We start from the raw sequence: 15,833 nt of genomic DNA on the forward strand, positions 1-15,833 counted from the left end.
GCCATAGTCAAAGTGGGCCCAGCTAATCCTCCAAATATTGGCTAAAATGTGTCCTTAAGAGTCCTGTCCTTCCCCATTTCAAAACCATAAAAATCTAGGTGCTTTCACGTAACTACCTCGCTCTTAGCCCAGGTTGCAGAGAATCTTGCTGTGTTCTTCTTCCTCCCCTGAGCCCAGGAGTACAGAAAGCAGAGGACCTGAAAGAGCATCCTTGGAGTTTTGTCTGTTGTACACCAAGGGCAGTAGTTGACTGTGTAAGGACACAGAGACTTTTGCAACTGATCTTGGCTTGGCTTAGCAGACACTCCTAACTATCACATCACAATGTTCTGCTACAATGAAAGCTTTTGCTACAGCGGGAGGAGAGGTGGAAGAAGGCATCAGATGTTCCATTTCTTCAAAACGTGGGATTTGGCTCATACAGCTTTAGGTCCCAAGGAATTCCAAAACTGGAGAAGGCAGAGAAACACAATCACCAGGGAACAAAAAGATTTCCTTTTACGTAAACAGAAAATTGGTCTTTTTTTTGCTCCTTATAATATAGCATCTTGACCTAGGACTTTGTGCTTTTAGTCACAGAATGTTAAAGCCAAAGAGAAGTCATCTAGCCCATTCCTCTTGGTTTATATGCTGAGGGAAAGGAAGCCCAGGGAGCACATATTAGAAGAGGTGGATCATACTTCATGATGGATGTTCTGCTACCTTTCTTTCCTTCTCACAGTACATGCCAACACAAGAGGGCTCCTTCAGCAGCTGGTGGCATCCTGAGTCTGGAATCTCGCAGGCTTCTTCAAATCACAGAAGTCACAGGAACTTTCTCGGCACATGGGCAGGTGTCTGTGTTGTTATATGAACTACGTTTCCATGGTAAATAGATTTTCAGAGCTCCCGAGGGCTAGACAGTGTCTCTGACAGCAGAGAGCAGTGCCTCTGGCTGCCTCATGTTTGAAAGCGTTAAAAATAAAGGCAACGTTGACATTTGGGGTTGTAATGTGATGGAATTGCAGTCTTTTAAAGGCAAGAACCACTTATCTCGCTACATGTAATATTCAGTGTTTTGTTCACTTGTCTAATTGGATTAAAATATTTAGCTCCCTTTAAAATCTTGATTGTGAATTTATATCGCAAAATGTAATGTCTGACTTGGGAAGCAATAGATGGAACAAATGTATCTGAAGCAATATAAAATTCAATTTATTTTCCTTGCATGATGCTTGGTTTGAAATTACTCACTCTTGGGCAAAATGAACTGTCAAAGGAAGAGCAGGTTTGGCTTAAATGGAATCCTCTGTGCATTTCAATATTAATTATGCAAAAATCCCCAGTTTTAAAAAGTTGCTAAAATGTACAGTATTTGAGATACATGTAGCAACTTCTCAGCCGGTCAGAGGATCTTGAAATTTGAAATGCAGTAGGGGTCTTATTTCTGCCTTCAAAAGCACCCTGGCAGCAGGGAGTTAATGACATTTTAGCTGCATATGTTCAAGTTTATTTTAAAAAATATGCAACAGTCACTTTGGTTGACAGTGTCTTGTACACAGTTTTGAAAGAATCAGGGCAAACTTTAACAGAGTCAGTTTTTATTTGAAAAATATTTTCTGGGAATGTATCAGTGTTTATTTTTGAGACTGACAATTCGGGTGAAAATCAGGATAAAAACAAAAAAACAACAATTTGGTTGAAATCAAATTGTTTGTTTTCATCTATTTGGAATTCTTTCCAAAAAATCTTGATTCAGGAGAAGGCTTTTTTTGAGTTTATTCAGCGTATTTGCTGTTATATTCAAGCACCATCTGTCCTGCAGGTAGCTAACTTTGTGAAAGAATCTAAGGCAGCTGGGTGTAGAGTAGAGGGCTCTCAGAAGGCGAGCCAGCATAGGTGTGGTATGGTGGAGGAAACTAAGACATGATCACGTGGGTGTCCGTCTTTGTAATGCTTGTGATAACTCACTCTGGTAAGGGCCTCTTGGGCTCAGTTTCCTCATCCACAGCTTCCGCATGGTGGCATCATCTAAATCCTTTGCCCTATTTCAATTTTTAACATCCCCAATGATCCTCTCTCTCTCTGTTTTTCCACTGGTTAATATTTGGATCATTCACCGATTGGTTTGGAAGCATGAGACAAGGTGGATCATTTTGAAAAATAGCCACAGACTACCACTGGTGCTATGTACATATTTAATAAAGAAACGAAAAAAATTGTCAAGGCTACTGAAAACACCACAAACTTAGGTGACTAACTCCGTGTCAGCCAGCTTCAGAGTCCTTTCTATAACTTCTAAAAATGACTAACACTGAAGAGATTTAAAGGGAATGACTTCCCAGAATCAACACTTTAGATGGGGTCATATATCCTGTCTGGGATGTTGGTTACCAGAAAATGCAAAAAAGCAAAATAAGTGAAGCCATATCCAGATTGTTTTTAAAAAGCAAACTATACATTTAAGAAAATCCTATAAATGTGTAGATCACTTCTGTGCTTTTCCCACTTCCAGATGTCAAACTCCCCATGAAAAGACCCTTAACTCCCCACCAGCTGGCTCCCTACTTCCTGGCCAGCTGTTAAAGCCTCCAGGCTTTGAGTCACAGACCCCTGACCCTGCTCCCAGCTGTCAAGCCCTCCATATGACTCTCCCTCCTTCAGCTGCCAAAGTCTTCCTCAGCCTCCAGGACCAAGGACCTTAGTATAGAAATGCTGCCCATTCTAGAAAGACATTCCTTCCTTAAGAGGTCATGAGAGACTATGACAGTTCATATTTTGCTCAAAGAAAAAGAGTGTACAAATACAATGGCAGGAAACACAATTTCAGGCTTGTGTTGGTATAAGGAGTGGAAATGGAGAAACTGGTTTCTATGTTTGGTGGAATAATGTTTCTGGAGATTCATTATTGCTGCAGTAACTCCTACAAGGACCAATGCAGACCTTTTTATGAGATTTAAAAGCTCAGAAGATAAGATCTTGTGTTTAAGGGTTAGAGTCCTAAAGCAGCCCCATAGGATCGAAGGCTACTCACTAGGCTACTTAATTGTTCAGTAATACCACTGGAGGGGAATATGGGAATCCTCATGGCCAAAAATGTTACTGATGTGGTTAAGTCTCTGAATGTCTCTCTCTGCCAGGCATCTTACAGTTCACATTTCAGAATTTAAACAGAAGTAATTCCAGAGAATACAGCCTAGTTCTACCCTTTTAAACTGGGTGGGAAAAACATTATTCCCCTCATCCTGAGCCCAGATCCTATTCCCAGTCATCCAATAAAAGCTATAGACTCCGGTGGTACAAACCCATAGCTATAGGGCCCATTGGCACCCAAAGCCTAAATCCATCCAAGTGACAGCACCTCTATTTCAGAGCAGAGACATGTGACACAAACACCTGGATTCTCGGGTATAGAGATGGACAGAGATTTGGTTCAATTATACTTTGCCTAAAGGATGCAGATTTTTACATAGCCAAAAGACATCTCAGTTTGTTTCTGGTTGAAAACTTGTCTGCTAATGAAATGACCAGGTGGACAGTGAGGATACTACCAATAAAATATAACACTTGGCACAATATTCCAAATCATTGTAGAAATATGGATGTAGCTCCTGGCTCTTTACTTTTTAATGTGTTGTGGTATTGTGTATGTGAGTGTACTTTAATGTTATATGCCCGCCAGTCCATAGTGTCTCATCTGTGACATCAAAGGTGCTGTTTGCTTTAGATGATATTTCAACTGAAATTTAAAAATGTAAATACAGAAATAACTTGACTAAATGAAGGTGGATGCAATTGGGCACATATAATAGTTATACGTGATTCATCTAACTATATCTAGCCATGGAAATAGAAAATCAGATTATTACTGTTGTCATCTTGACATAAGACTTTCACGTTTACACAGCATCTTCCTCACACCTCTGTGAGGTGTTATTCCCAAATTACAGGTGAGGAAATGGAACCTCAGGTATTTGTACAGGGTCACGTACTTAATGTCAGAGCCAGAATATAAGCCTCCTTACTCTAAGGCCAGACTCTTTCTCCTGTCTCCCTTTGAAATCACACACTGGAAATCTTAATTCTGATATTCACTTGCTGCAGAGAGTGCAGAGCTTAACTGTGCACCCAGTAGAAATAAATAAAAAGCCAACATTCTTGATAACAATGACTGTATCTTTCTCGTTCCAGGGCTGTCATCCTGCCTTCATGAGAAAAGGGATCTTAATATACCAGAGAACAACATGGTGTGTGCTGTGTAGTCGTATGCTTTATGTTAAATAGCTGTCTTAGTTGTTTTAAATGGTTCATTGGAAGTTTCACTAACACGAAGCCCTTCTGCACTCTAGAATTCAACGAGCTTGTTCAATTGTAAAAATCTATCATGAGAGGTTGAAGCGCACTGACATTCCCTAAGTCAAGTCTGATGCTGTCCCTGGGTGACAAACAGCCCTTCAGTTTATGGCTTCAGCTGAGAGCTTAAACCTGGATGGCTGCCTCCTCTTTGAACACTCAAGTTTGCTACAGAATGAAGCCAAAATTTATCTCTCCCAAATTTCTTTTGTCATGTTCCTATTAAAATAACTCCAAATGTAATATTTGAATCTGAAAGGTTCCTTTAGAGATGAACCAGATGGGCTGGTATCAGATAGCATGAGCTGGTCAAATCAGCTCTGTTGCTTCAGGCAGGGGAAGAAAGCCCTGCTTGCTGCTTCCAGAGGATTTGCTAGTTTTCTACTGCATCTCTCTGAGAAGCTCACAGTCCACTTGGCAATTAGGAAATTCTGAAAGCCTTAAGAAAGGTCTCTAAAGCACCGATGATTTTAACATTGAAAACTGACCGTGCTTGAAGCAGGCAGTAGGGGATTTAGAAGGCAAGCCACATGTTGTAATGATCAGGTGGAGAGTCGTGCTGAGGCTGAACTTTGCTCCCATGAAGCCCCTGTCCCCCAATTTTCTGTATGAATGGGCTTTCAGCTGCACTGTAGCCAAGAGCCTTTAGGGACTGTGCTCTTAGTCCTGGGATTACAACTGGCCAGGCCAGGAAGGGTGTGTGCAACCTGGTAGCCCTCCCTCCATCCCTCTAAGGCGTAGCTGTAGCCATTGGGACTAACTGAGCTCCAACTCCCCAGGCCTTGTGGAGGGCACTGGGAAAGATAACTGGCTGGGCCAGAATCAAAGTAAGGTCCTTAGAAATGAGGATGAAATTCTAGGGGCAAAATATAGAAAAATGAGAAGGCATTTTCCCTCTTCCTCTTGCCCAACAGTACTGTCCACTTTTTCTGTGCTGTTTCTCCCTCACTCTTTATGTCTGTCACCAGTTCCCCACCCCCAAGGGATTTGGGCCAGTGAGGCAGTGTAGGGGTGAGGAAGATAAACACAGGAAGAGTTCACACTTACAGAGTCTAGAATACTTTCCCCACAACAACCCTCTTAGGGAGTATAAGTAGTATATATAAAAGGGGGGAAAAAGTGATAGACCTCCAGCTCCTGGGGAAGGTCCTCCTGTGTGGAGGGTCTATCAGCAGAATGGGCACAGGGTGAGACAATATGGATGGGCTGTGATCTGCACCAGCCGAGAGAATACCTCTGCGAGTGAGATTAAGATCCACCGAAGTACAGAAGCAGAAACAGACCTGGAGAGGGCGTGGGATGCCCAGAGCTCGTGGGATCTGAGAAATCATCCAGTCATCATTTCACAGATGAGACTGAGGTTGAAGAGGGAAGCAGCATGTACCAGTCAGTACCTGAGCTCAGGTGTTTGGACTCCCCAGATCTGGTGCATTACCATCACCTGTGGTGCCACTTAATGGGACAGTCCCAAGGGCGGGTGGGGTGCGGGGTGGGGGAGATGGAAAGATGGGGGACTCACATCAGTGCTGTGAAGTTCTCTGGTTCCTAGTGCAGGGTGTTTTTGCACGGATGGAACAGATCTGTTGTCATTATTTTACAAATGTATTATCTCTATTAGTATAATACAAATCTGCTGACTCTGATGAGAGCTTCACAACACCTGTGTGTGATCCTACTCGATCAATGAGAACAACTTCCAATTGGTGAACTCACCGTCCCAAAAGAATTTGTAATGGGGCAGTAAGCTCAGCTCCTCGGAGAGAACACATCACAGGGCAGCCTGGTGTGGTGGAATTGACACATGACTTGGGAGGCCAAAGGAATGAGCTTAAAAAATGAAACTTCATGTCAAAGTGAGCTATTTTTATCCCCACCTCCATGCCTTCACTTGGGTTGTCCCCTCCACCTGGACAGCCCCTCCTTTGGACCTCTTCAAATCCCACCAATCTAACAAAAGGACTCGCCCATGTTTTCAAGAGTATAGTGATGAGAGAGATTTTAATTATGTGTGATTGTCCTGCCATTATGCAGTGGTGTGGAAAGAGCAAAATCCACTGTGTAATCAGGAGACTTCCCAAGATCCTCAGTGAGCCTGGGACTGTGGAATAAACCAGAGCAGTTTGAGCCAGCAAGTCCAGCCGGGAAATCCAAAAGTTTTCTTGAGGACCTCTGGTGTAAAAAATGCCATTCTCTTCTGATAGCAAGAAAAGCAAGAACTTAGAGACCCTGGCCACCTAATTATTGCCTCTGTGACCCTGCACAGGCCACTTTAATTCTGTGATCTTCAGTTTTAACTAGATGCCTTCTGAGGTCTCTCTAGCTCTGATTCGAGGATACTAAAATTAAGTAGAATTAATTATTAAATATATTAAAATTAAGTAGGATTAATTTTACATCAATCAACAAGCACTTGTTTATTAAGTGCTTACTGTGTGCTAGGCATTGTACTAGGCACTGGCCATACAAAGACAGAAATGAGCTCTCTGCCCTCAAGGAGTCTCTGTTCTATCTGTTCTATAAAATCTTCTGACCACCTTACCATGGTGTCCTCTTTCTGCACATGCGCATTCTCTGCTACTCTCCTGGGCCTTAATTTCATCTGTAAAATGTTATCATAATGTTTTCACTCCCTACTTCACAGAGTTGCTGTAAAGAAAATGGCTGTGTACATAATTCTTAAAAATTGTGTTCATGTTTTTTGTAGTGTGCAAACAGGGATAGAAGGAAAAAAGAAAGTGAAGGCCAAACCAGGACATCCATTTATAGGGACAGCAGCAAAAGAAAGGAAAGGTAAATTAGCAAGCTAGTTCAGGAACCAAGGAGGACCAGGAGGCTTCAAGCTGGCCCTAAGAGAGCAGGAAAGCCCCTGAGCAAGACTCAGCTGTCATGTCTGTCCCCAGCTCCCCCCACCCAAGGGATTTGGTCAGTGAGTCAGTATAGGGGTAAGGAAGAGCTCACACAGAGTTAGGAATACTTTCCCCACAACAACCCTCTTAGGGAGTATAAGTAGTATTACTTCCTATGTAAAAGGGGTGGGGGGCTATAAAAGATCTCCAGCTCCTGGGGAAGGTCCGCCTCTGTGGAGGGTCTGTCAGCAGAATGGGCACAGGGTGAGACAATATCGATGGGCTGTGATCTGCACCAGCCAAGGGAATACCTCCATAAGTGAGATTAGAGGTCCACTGAAGTAAGAAGCAGAAACCAGGAGAGGGCATGGGATGCCAGGGTGGAGAGCTCAAGGGATAGAGCCAGAAGAGACCTCAGAGGCCATTGATTATTAACTTTTTCATTTTACAGATGAGGAAACAAGTCCATAAAGGTAAGTGTTAGATGTGGGATTTGAACCCAGGGAGTCTGGTTCAGCTCTGTCCACTAGGCCACTCTGCTTCCAATACCCTTCAACACTTTTTTTTTAGAAAGGCAATCGGGCTAAGTGATTTGCCCGGGGTCTCACAGCTAGTATGGTGTCAGAGGCCATCTTTAAACTCAGGTCCTCCTCACTCCGGGACCAGTGCTCTATCCACTCCACCACCTAGCTGTCCCTCAACACTAGCTCTTAACTTCTGCTCACAGAAACCTAAAGCCCAGGACTGGACCCTTCTCACATCCTTCAAGAAAGAGGCAGAGCATAGTACCGTATACAAAGCACTGGATTTGAAGTCAAATAACCTCGGTTTGAGGCTCTGCTCTTTCTTGTGGCCTGCAACCCGGGGCGAGTTGCCCAACCTTGTCCTGGGTCACAAGCCTTTCGTGGGGCTCCCCGCCACAGGACTAGACTCTTTCTCTGGTACACCAGCAGCTCAGCAGACAGAGCCAACTTCATTTCACCCCAGGGGCAAGAGCCCTAGGATAGAAACTGCTGATTTCAATGAGAATCTGTCCCCCTTAAAATAACACTGATCTCAAGAAGCACCTCGTCATCGTAATTTTTATAGAGCATAAAAGTTTTACAAAGCACCTTTCCCGAAACAAACCTATGAGGTTGATAATGCAAAGATCATTGCTGCTGTTCTAGTGAGGATGAAACTGAAACTCAGGGAAGTTGCATGACTGGCAAGCACTGGAATGCAGGTCTCTGCCTTTTAAGGTCCCTGTTCCTTCCGCTATCCTGCTCCTCACTAATTTAAAGTTCAGTGATACTACCTGATAACTGTTAACTATTGTTTCAGTGGGATATAAAGGAAATTGAATTGGACTTAATGAGGAAAACTGGGTTCAGATCTCAGCTCTGACATTAATTGTGTGACCCGTGGCAGATTAATTCTCTTGGCCTCAGTTTCTTAATCTGTAAAATGGGCATACTATTTTCGCTACTTACCTCAAAGGAAAGTGCTTTGTAAAACCTTAAAGTGCCATGTATGCATATATGAGTTATTCATTTTAACTTCAATGTAGTTGGTTTGGATTCTAATTAGATTGTAAGCTCCTGGAGGGTAAGGGATTATTATTGTCTGGTATGTTTCATATATTCCCTGCAGTGCCTACTGCAGTGCTGGGTGCATGGTGACACTCAAGGCTTACTGCATGCTTCCATCTGTGAGGACTAGCTTGGTTTCTAAGGCAGTTGGGATGGGAGGAACACATAAGGGGAGGGGAAAGCTGAGGGAATTGGAAGGGAAGAAGAAGGAGGCAACGAGGGAGGAGGAGTGGGAGAGAGCACGAGGAGAGCTCCCCTTGACTGCTCCATGGTGGCCTCTATCTTGGCTATCTCCCACTGGACAGGTCCTTCCCCTTGGCAACTGGGCTTCAGCTTGTGTACCTGGGATTTCAGACTCTGCACCTCTTCTGTTAGGTTCTGCCGCTCCACCAAAAGCTCGTTCTGCTTCTTGAGGAGCAGCACCAGTTGTTGGGCTGTGGACTGGCAATGTCTATCCAGCTGGTTTAACCTGGAAAAAAGATGCCATGGAATCAGAGGTGGCTTCACAGCACATGGTGCCGACCTGACCAGCTGGGGCTGGGACAGATGCCAAGCAGCCACAAGACAATCATATACACACCTAAATTCTTTGATAGCCACCTTAATTTGGTCCCAGAATTGGAAGAACTGGACCTCAGAGAATATTTAGCATTACAGACTATAGATCTGTCTCTCACCATCTAAGTCCAACAAACTCTGCTAACAGAGCTCTTCCCTCTTCAAGTGATTTTGTAGCTGGGTAAACATTAAATGATCTCAGAAGAGTGTAAGACCCTTGAGGACCTCGACTTTTTGTTTTGTCTTTGTATCACCAACACCTAGCACAATGCCTTACGCAGAATAGGAGCTTATTATTAAACGTTTATTGGATATAGACACTCAGAGTTTGAAGGCACCTCAGAGGTCATCTGGTCCAATCCATACCATAATAGGATTCAATATTAGAATATATTTGACATCTTTCATTCAGCCTCTGCTTGAAGACCTTTCTTTAGTTAGAGAAAAGCCTCTAGAGCAAAGGTTCTTAGCCTTTTTTATATAGGAATTGTTCTGGCAATCTGATGAAGCCTTTGGACCTTTTCTATTATTATTATCTTTTCAAAATAATGTAATTGCCTAAGATAAAATATTTAGCATTACAAAGGAAATCAATTATCTAAAATATAGTCATCAAGATGTTTCTTAAAAGTCCACAGACACCCTGAAATTTATCGTCAAACTGCATTTAGGTTAAGAACTGCTGTTCTAAAGGAAAACCACTTTTGGAAAATCATAATCACTACAAAATTGATGGAACATTGATTGGACTTGGAGAAAGATCTGGATCTAAATCGTGCCTCAAACACCTACTAGTTGCTCTCTGTGCTTCAGTTTCTTTATCTGTAAATGAAGAGCCATAGTCTTGATGATTTCTATGGGCTCTTATGTCTCTAAATCTGTGGTCCTTTGATCCTAAGCTTTAATTGGCTTTGCAGAGTCCCCCACTGCTCCTGATTATGGCTTCTTGCTTCAAGTTGAACAAGTTCACTGCCTTTCCTACGTGACAAATGTCCTTCAGGTACTTGAACCAAATTTATCTTCCCTCACCAGCACCTCCCCCCACCACACACACACACCCCAACCCTTCTCTTCACCAGGCCCAAGTTCTTTCAACTGATTGTCATTTGGGATGATTTCAAGACTCTTCACTATCCTGGCCACCTGTGTTTATGTAGGATTGAACACAGTATCTGACCGGGGCAGGGGATTATCACCTCCTCATTACCTGGACAATGTGCCTGTCCCAAGAGGCAGAGCCTCCTAATATAAGTAGTCCATGGTCACAGTTAGCATTTTGACCAATACCACAATTAACTCAAATGGAGATTTTAGTCCATTGAAATCCCCAGATCTTTTGCAAGTCCTCTCGGGCCCCATTTGCCTCATTTTGTACTTGTGAAGTTTAACTTTTGAACACAAGTACAAGAATTTATAGTTATCAGCATCAAATGGTATCTTATTAGGTATTGCCAAGTGTTCTAGTCTATCAAGATCTTTTTCAATTCTTCAAATATGTTAACTATATCTTCCACTTTGTGTCAAATGAAAATTTGATAATTATGGCATTGATACCTTTATCCAAGTCATTGATCAAAAAAATATTAATTATAAGGGGCCCAGCACAGATTTCTGGAACACTCCACTAGAGGCTTCTTGTCAAAGTGACATCAAACCATTAGTGACTGACTACTTTTGGGGTCTGGCAGTTCAGCCACTTCTGCACTCGCATATCTATACTACCACCTATCCCAGTGGTTCTGGAAGTGTGGTCTGGGGATTCCTGAGGCCTTTTCAGGGGGCCCCATGAGGGCCCAAAATTATAATAATTTTTTCATAATAATAATATTTGATTGTTTTAATTTCTAATATTGTAAAGTTTTAAGAGGTACAACCCACATAAACAAAGCTCTCTGGCGGTAGGGAGGGTGGGAATGCCCGATAATGTTTAAGAGTGTAAAGGGGTCTTGAGACCAAAAAGTTTGAGAACCACTGATTTAGCCCACACCTCTCCATCTCTTCCACAAGAATAGTATGACATACTTTACCCAACGCTTTGCAAAAATCTAGATAAATGAGATCTATAGTATTCTCCTAATCTCCCAGGTTAGTAACCCTAACAACAACAACAAAATAGAAGAACTGTTGAATCCTATTTTGCCAGTGTAGAAACTGAGGTAATTAATCCACACATGGACAAAAGACTCTCATTTACAACATCTCCAACAAAGAGTCATCTAGCCTTAGACTGCAGACATCTAGTAACAGGGAACTTCCTACCTCTCAGGGTGAATTGGGACTTCTTGCCAGCTCTAGTGGTTAGTAAGCTTTCCCCTTGCATCAAGGCAAAATCTGCCTCTGCATTATCATGTATGTATGAAGGAAACCCCTGATACTGAACAGATGATAAGCTAATATTCTTTTGACAGGCTCTCAGCCAGCAGTATGGAATCGCCCTCAGGTACATGTGGTTCTTGGAGAAGACATCAATCAGCCTGACATTTGTCTCTCTTCACAAGCCTCCCAAAATCTGAGGTTGAACTGGGGCCATTCATAATGAAATGGCCATTAGAAAATTCAAAGTTGAGGGAAAAAACCATTAAATATTAAGGAAAAAAAGCGAAGATGGAAAACCTACTTTTATTTTTGAATTTACATGCTGAAAGGATGCGAATCACATGATGGTAAGGATGCAGGGAGAGAGAGGATCCAAACTATGAACTAAATGTTTTGCGTTATTAGTCACTTAGTCAGTCATGAGGTCCAGGACTGATGACCAGACGTCTTCAAAGATTTGTTGTTATTTGTCATTCCTGCTCCTTGGGTCTTCGACTTTCTACTTGCTAATTCAGTCAAACTCTTCTCCTCATTATGCATTGACTGCTTCCTCCCACTAACAGGACACTTGTCTCACCCCTCTCTTTTATACTGGACCAGAGATGTAGCATTTAGATAACATTACACAGCATTATGATTTACTCTTCAAATTCCAACTGACATCTCAAATCATTGTCAAGAAAGGTAACTTCTATTTTGTATTTTAAAGTAAGTTCCCTTTTTTGTAGTGCATCAAAATGCATTTTAAAATCTGGTGAATATCATTACTGTGGAAACTCAGGCTTAAAGGTTTAAAGGTAGAGTAGGATGGGGTGGCTCTGTGCCTCAGAGTACAAACTACGAGTCCTAGCCTCAGTAAGTCTTCCTTGAAGGTGTATTTAAAAAAAGAAAAAATATTTTTTTCTCCAATTACATGTAAAAACAATTTTTAACATTCATTTAGTTTTGAATTCCAAATTCTATCTCTCCCTCCCTTCCCTTCCCCCACCTTGAGACTCTAAGCAATCTGATATATGTGTAATCATGTAAAACATTTCCATATTAGTCACTTTGTGGGAAAAACTCAAACAGAAACAGAGTGGAAAAATAGTATGCTTTAGTCTGTATTCAGATGCTATCAGTTCTTTCTCTGGATGTGGACAGCATTTGTCATCATGAGCCCTTTGGGATTGTCTTGGATCACTGTATTGTTGAGAAAAGCTAAGTCATTCACAGGTATTCATCACATAATATTGCTATTACTGTGCACGATGTTCTCCTCACTTCACTGTAACAGTTCACGTGAGTCTCTCCAGGCTTTTCTGAAATCATCCTCCTTGCTGTTTCTTATGCACAATAATATTCCATCGCAATCATGTACCACAACTTACTCAGCCATTCCTTAATTGATGGGCATCCGCTCTTTTTCCAATCCTTAGCCATTACAAAAGAGCTGCTATAAATATTTTTGTACAGACAGGTACTTTTCCCTTTTTAAAAGCTCTTTGTGATATAGACCCAGTAGTGATATTGCTGGGTCAAAGGGTATGCATTTTATAGCCCTTTGGGCATAAATGAAGGTGTATTTTTCACAACTCAGTTTACTCATTTGTAAGATAGAGATAACAACCCTTGTCCTACCTACCTCGACCAGCATTGTGAAAAAAGGGATTAAAGTTCTTTGTGAGTTGTTATTATGAAATGGCTGGTACCTGTGTATGTTCCACTGGGCCCAGTCAGTCTGTCTTAAGCCAGAACAAGTCTAACCTGAGAGAGTTGGGCAGCGTGAGAATGCTTTAGTATTTCAGGGGCATGAACATGGTCTAAATTAGAATCAGAGCATGTCAAGATTAAACGACCTAGATTCACCACTGTATTTTGCAGATGAGGAGACGGAGGTCTAGAGAGAAATGCCTTTCCTAAGATCAGATAGCCTGTTAATGATATCCAGGTATAGATTTCTGTCTTTTCACAAATAATGCCCGAAATTAAAATTTGGTCATATTTTCCTGGATCAGCTTTTCTGTTTGTAGAAGAAAAAACAGTGACCTTCTAGGAAGGCTGTGGGTGTTCATTTGCCCTTTGGGAAGCACAGACTAAACAGAACAAAAACTTTCTTCTGTTAGCCTGATTCTTTCACCTCCAAACAGTATCCTAGAAACTACCACATGGGAGTAGGAGTGGGGAGGGTAATGGAAAGGGGAGCATTCCCCTAGGCTACATACCTTCAGTCTCCAAGGGAGCCAGTTAAAAAGGGTATCTGAACCTCCACAGTATGAAAGCTGTAGTTTTGGACCCTGGTCTCCATCTTTCTATAATCTATAAAACCTAAACACTGAACTGAGCTCCCTCTGGAGCAACAAACTCAACAAGCTAGCTTGCACTGTGATTTTAGGCACTGAAGCTGTCAGCTGATTAAACACTATACCTGCTGTCTCCAAACCCTACTTCACCCTTACGCCATACCCTCTACCCCCTCATGCAACTCTTGTCTCAGTGGGTCTTCTCAGACTTTAGAGATTAAAGAAATAAAGTCATTTGTAGCATCCATGGGTAAAAAGAATGTGTGTATATACATATATAGGCATATGTACCCCACCCAAGCTTCCTAATATATTTGCCTAACCAAAGATAAGATAAGGTATGTCTTTGTTGTGGTTCTCTAAGATTCCATTGTTCTTGATTCACTATGGCCCAAACTAAGAATGCCCTTCTCATCCTGGGTTAAGTTTCTCCCTGGTTGTCTGGCTTGGAATCAATCTGCTTTTCCCTTGTAGAATCATTATGGAAGTCAAAGGTTAAGAGAATCATAAGAATTAAACTTGGAGAAGACCTTAGAAATAGTTTATTTCAATTTTCTCATTTTATAGAAAAGAAATGTGGGAGCAGTAGTCATCAAAACCATTTGGTATTAGTTAAAAATAGAGTGGATCAACAGACTGAACAAGACATGGCAGAATCAAAAACAACGGTACTCAATAACCCAGTGTTGGATGGATCAAGAAAGCTAAATTACTTAAGTAGGAATATTCTCTGTTTGATTAAAAAAATTGCTGTTAAAACCAGAAAAAATTCTGACAGAAATTAGGCTTAAAAAAAACTTGCCAAACTTAAAATGAATGTGACTTTTATATTAAAGATCATAATATAAGAAACGGGAAGAGAAGCAGATTATATATACCTTTTAGAGCCATGGGGAGGAGATGTATTCTTAACCAAACAAGAGACAGAGGTGATTACAAAAGATAAAATCATTGTTTGATTATATGAAATTGAAAAGCTGCTGCACAAACAAAATTAACATTTAGAATATGAATAAAAGTAGTCAAATGGGAAAAAAAGTCTTTGTACCAAATTCCTCAGATAAGAATTTGGTATCCAAGACATAGACAACTAACAAGTATGTGGGTATGTGAAAATGCTATTATTCCTCAATAGATTTTTATCTATTTCAAAGGAAATTTTAAAAATAGTTCTCAAAAGTTCCCATATACTCCAAAATATTTATAGCAGCATTTTTGTGGTAAGAAAGAATTGAAAACAAAGTAGATGACTGTTGAATGGGAATGGCTAAACCAAGTGCGGTACATGAATGTGATGGAATTCATGCTGTAAGAAATGAATATTATCAACACAGAGGCATGGAAAGATTGACACAATCTGATGCAGAGTAAAGTAAGTAGAGCCATAAAAACAATATACACACTGAGTACAACAATGTAAATGGAAAGAACCACAAAACAATAAAAAAAAAAGACTGTAAAACTCCAGAGAACAAGCACAGCCTCACAGAAGAGAAAGAAGACCTCTCCACTCCACTCCTTCACAAAGAGGGAAGGTTCACAGGTACCATACGTAATCTATGTTTCCAGATTTGATTTTGCTATTTTCTCTTCCTTTCTGTTATCTGTAATGGCTCTCTGGGTGGGGAAGGGGAAGGATACTATAAGAAATACGATGATAAAAGATATCAATAAAAATTTATTTAAAAAATGAACAGACCCAGGAAGAAGCGACCTTTCTGGCAGTTGAGCCAGGTTTAAAACTCAACCTTCCTATTCCCAATCCAGCACTCCTTCTATCACATCAAACTACGTCCTATCTTGTTTCACTCTGGAGGCATGAACAATTTTCAGCAGAAGCCCTATCCATGATTCTTCTTGAGGCTTCATTACACTGCAAAGGCTAAAAGCATAGCAGCTCAGAGACAGGTACTGTCCTTCAGAGTAGT

At 41.3% G+C, this 15,833-nt stretch overlaps 1 protein-coding gene across 1 annotated transcript in view; it reads right to left on the reverse strand.

The window, feature by feature from the left end:
* Positions 1 to 15,833, reverse strand: part of SDCCAG8 (SHH signaling and ciliogenesis regulator SDCCAG8) — a 285,884-nt gene that overhangs the window by 8,883 nt on the left and 261,168 nt on the right. The window contains 1 exon segment of the mRNA XM_036753380.1: positions 9,092 to 9,218. Coding sequence (XP_036609275.1) covers positions 9,092 to 9,218 — 127 coding nt within the window.

Source organism: Trichosurus vulpecula, chromosome 4 (genome assembly GCF_011100635.1).
Source record: "Trichosurus vulpecula isolate mTriVul1 chromosome 4, mTriVul1.pri, whole genome shotgun sequence".
NCBI classification, from domain to species: domain Eukaryota; kingdom Metazoa; phylum Chordata; class Mammalia; order Diprotodontia; family Phalangeridae; genus Trichosurus; species Trichosurus vulpecula.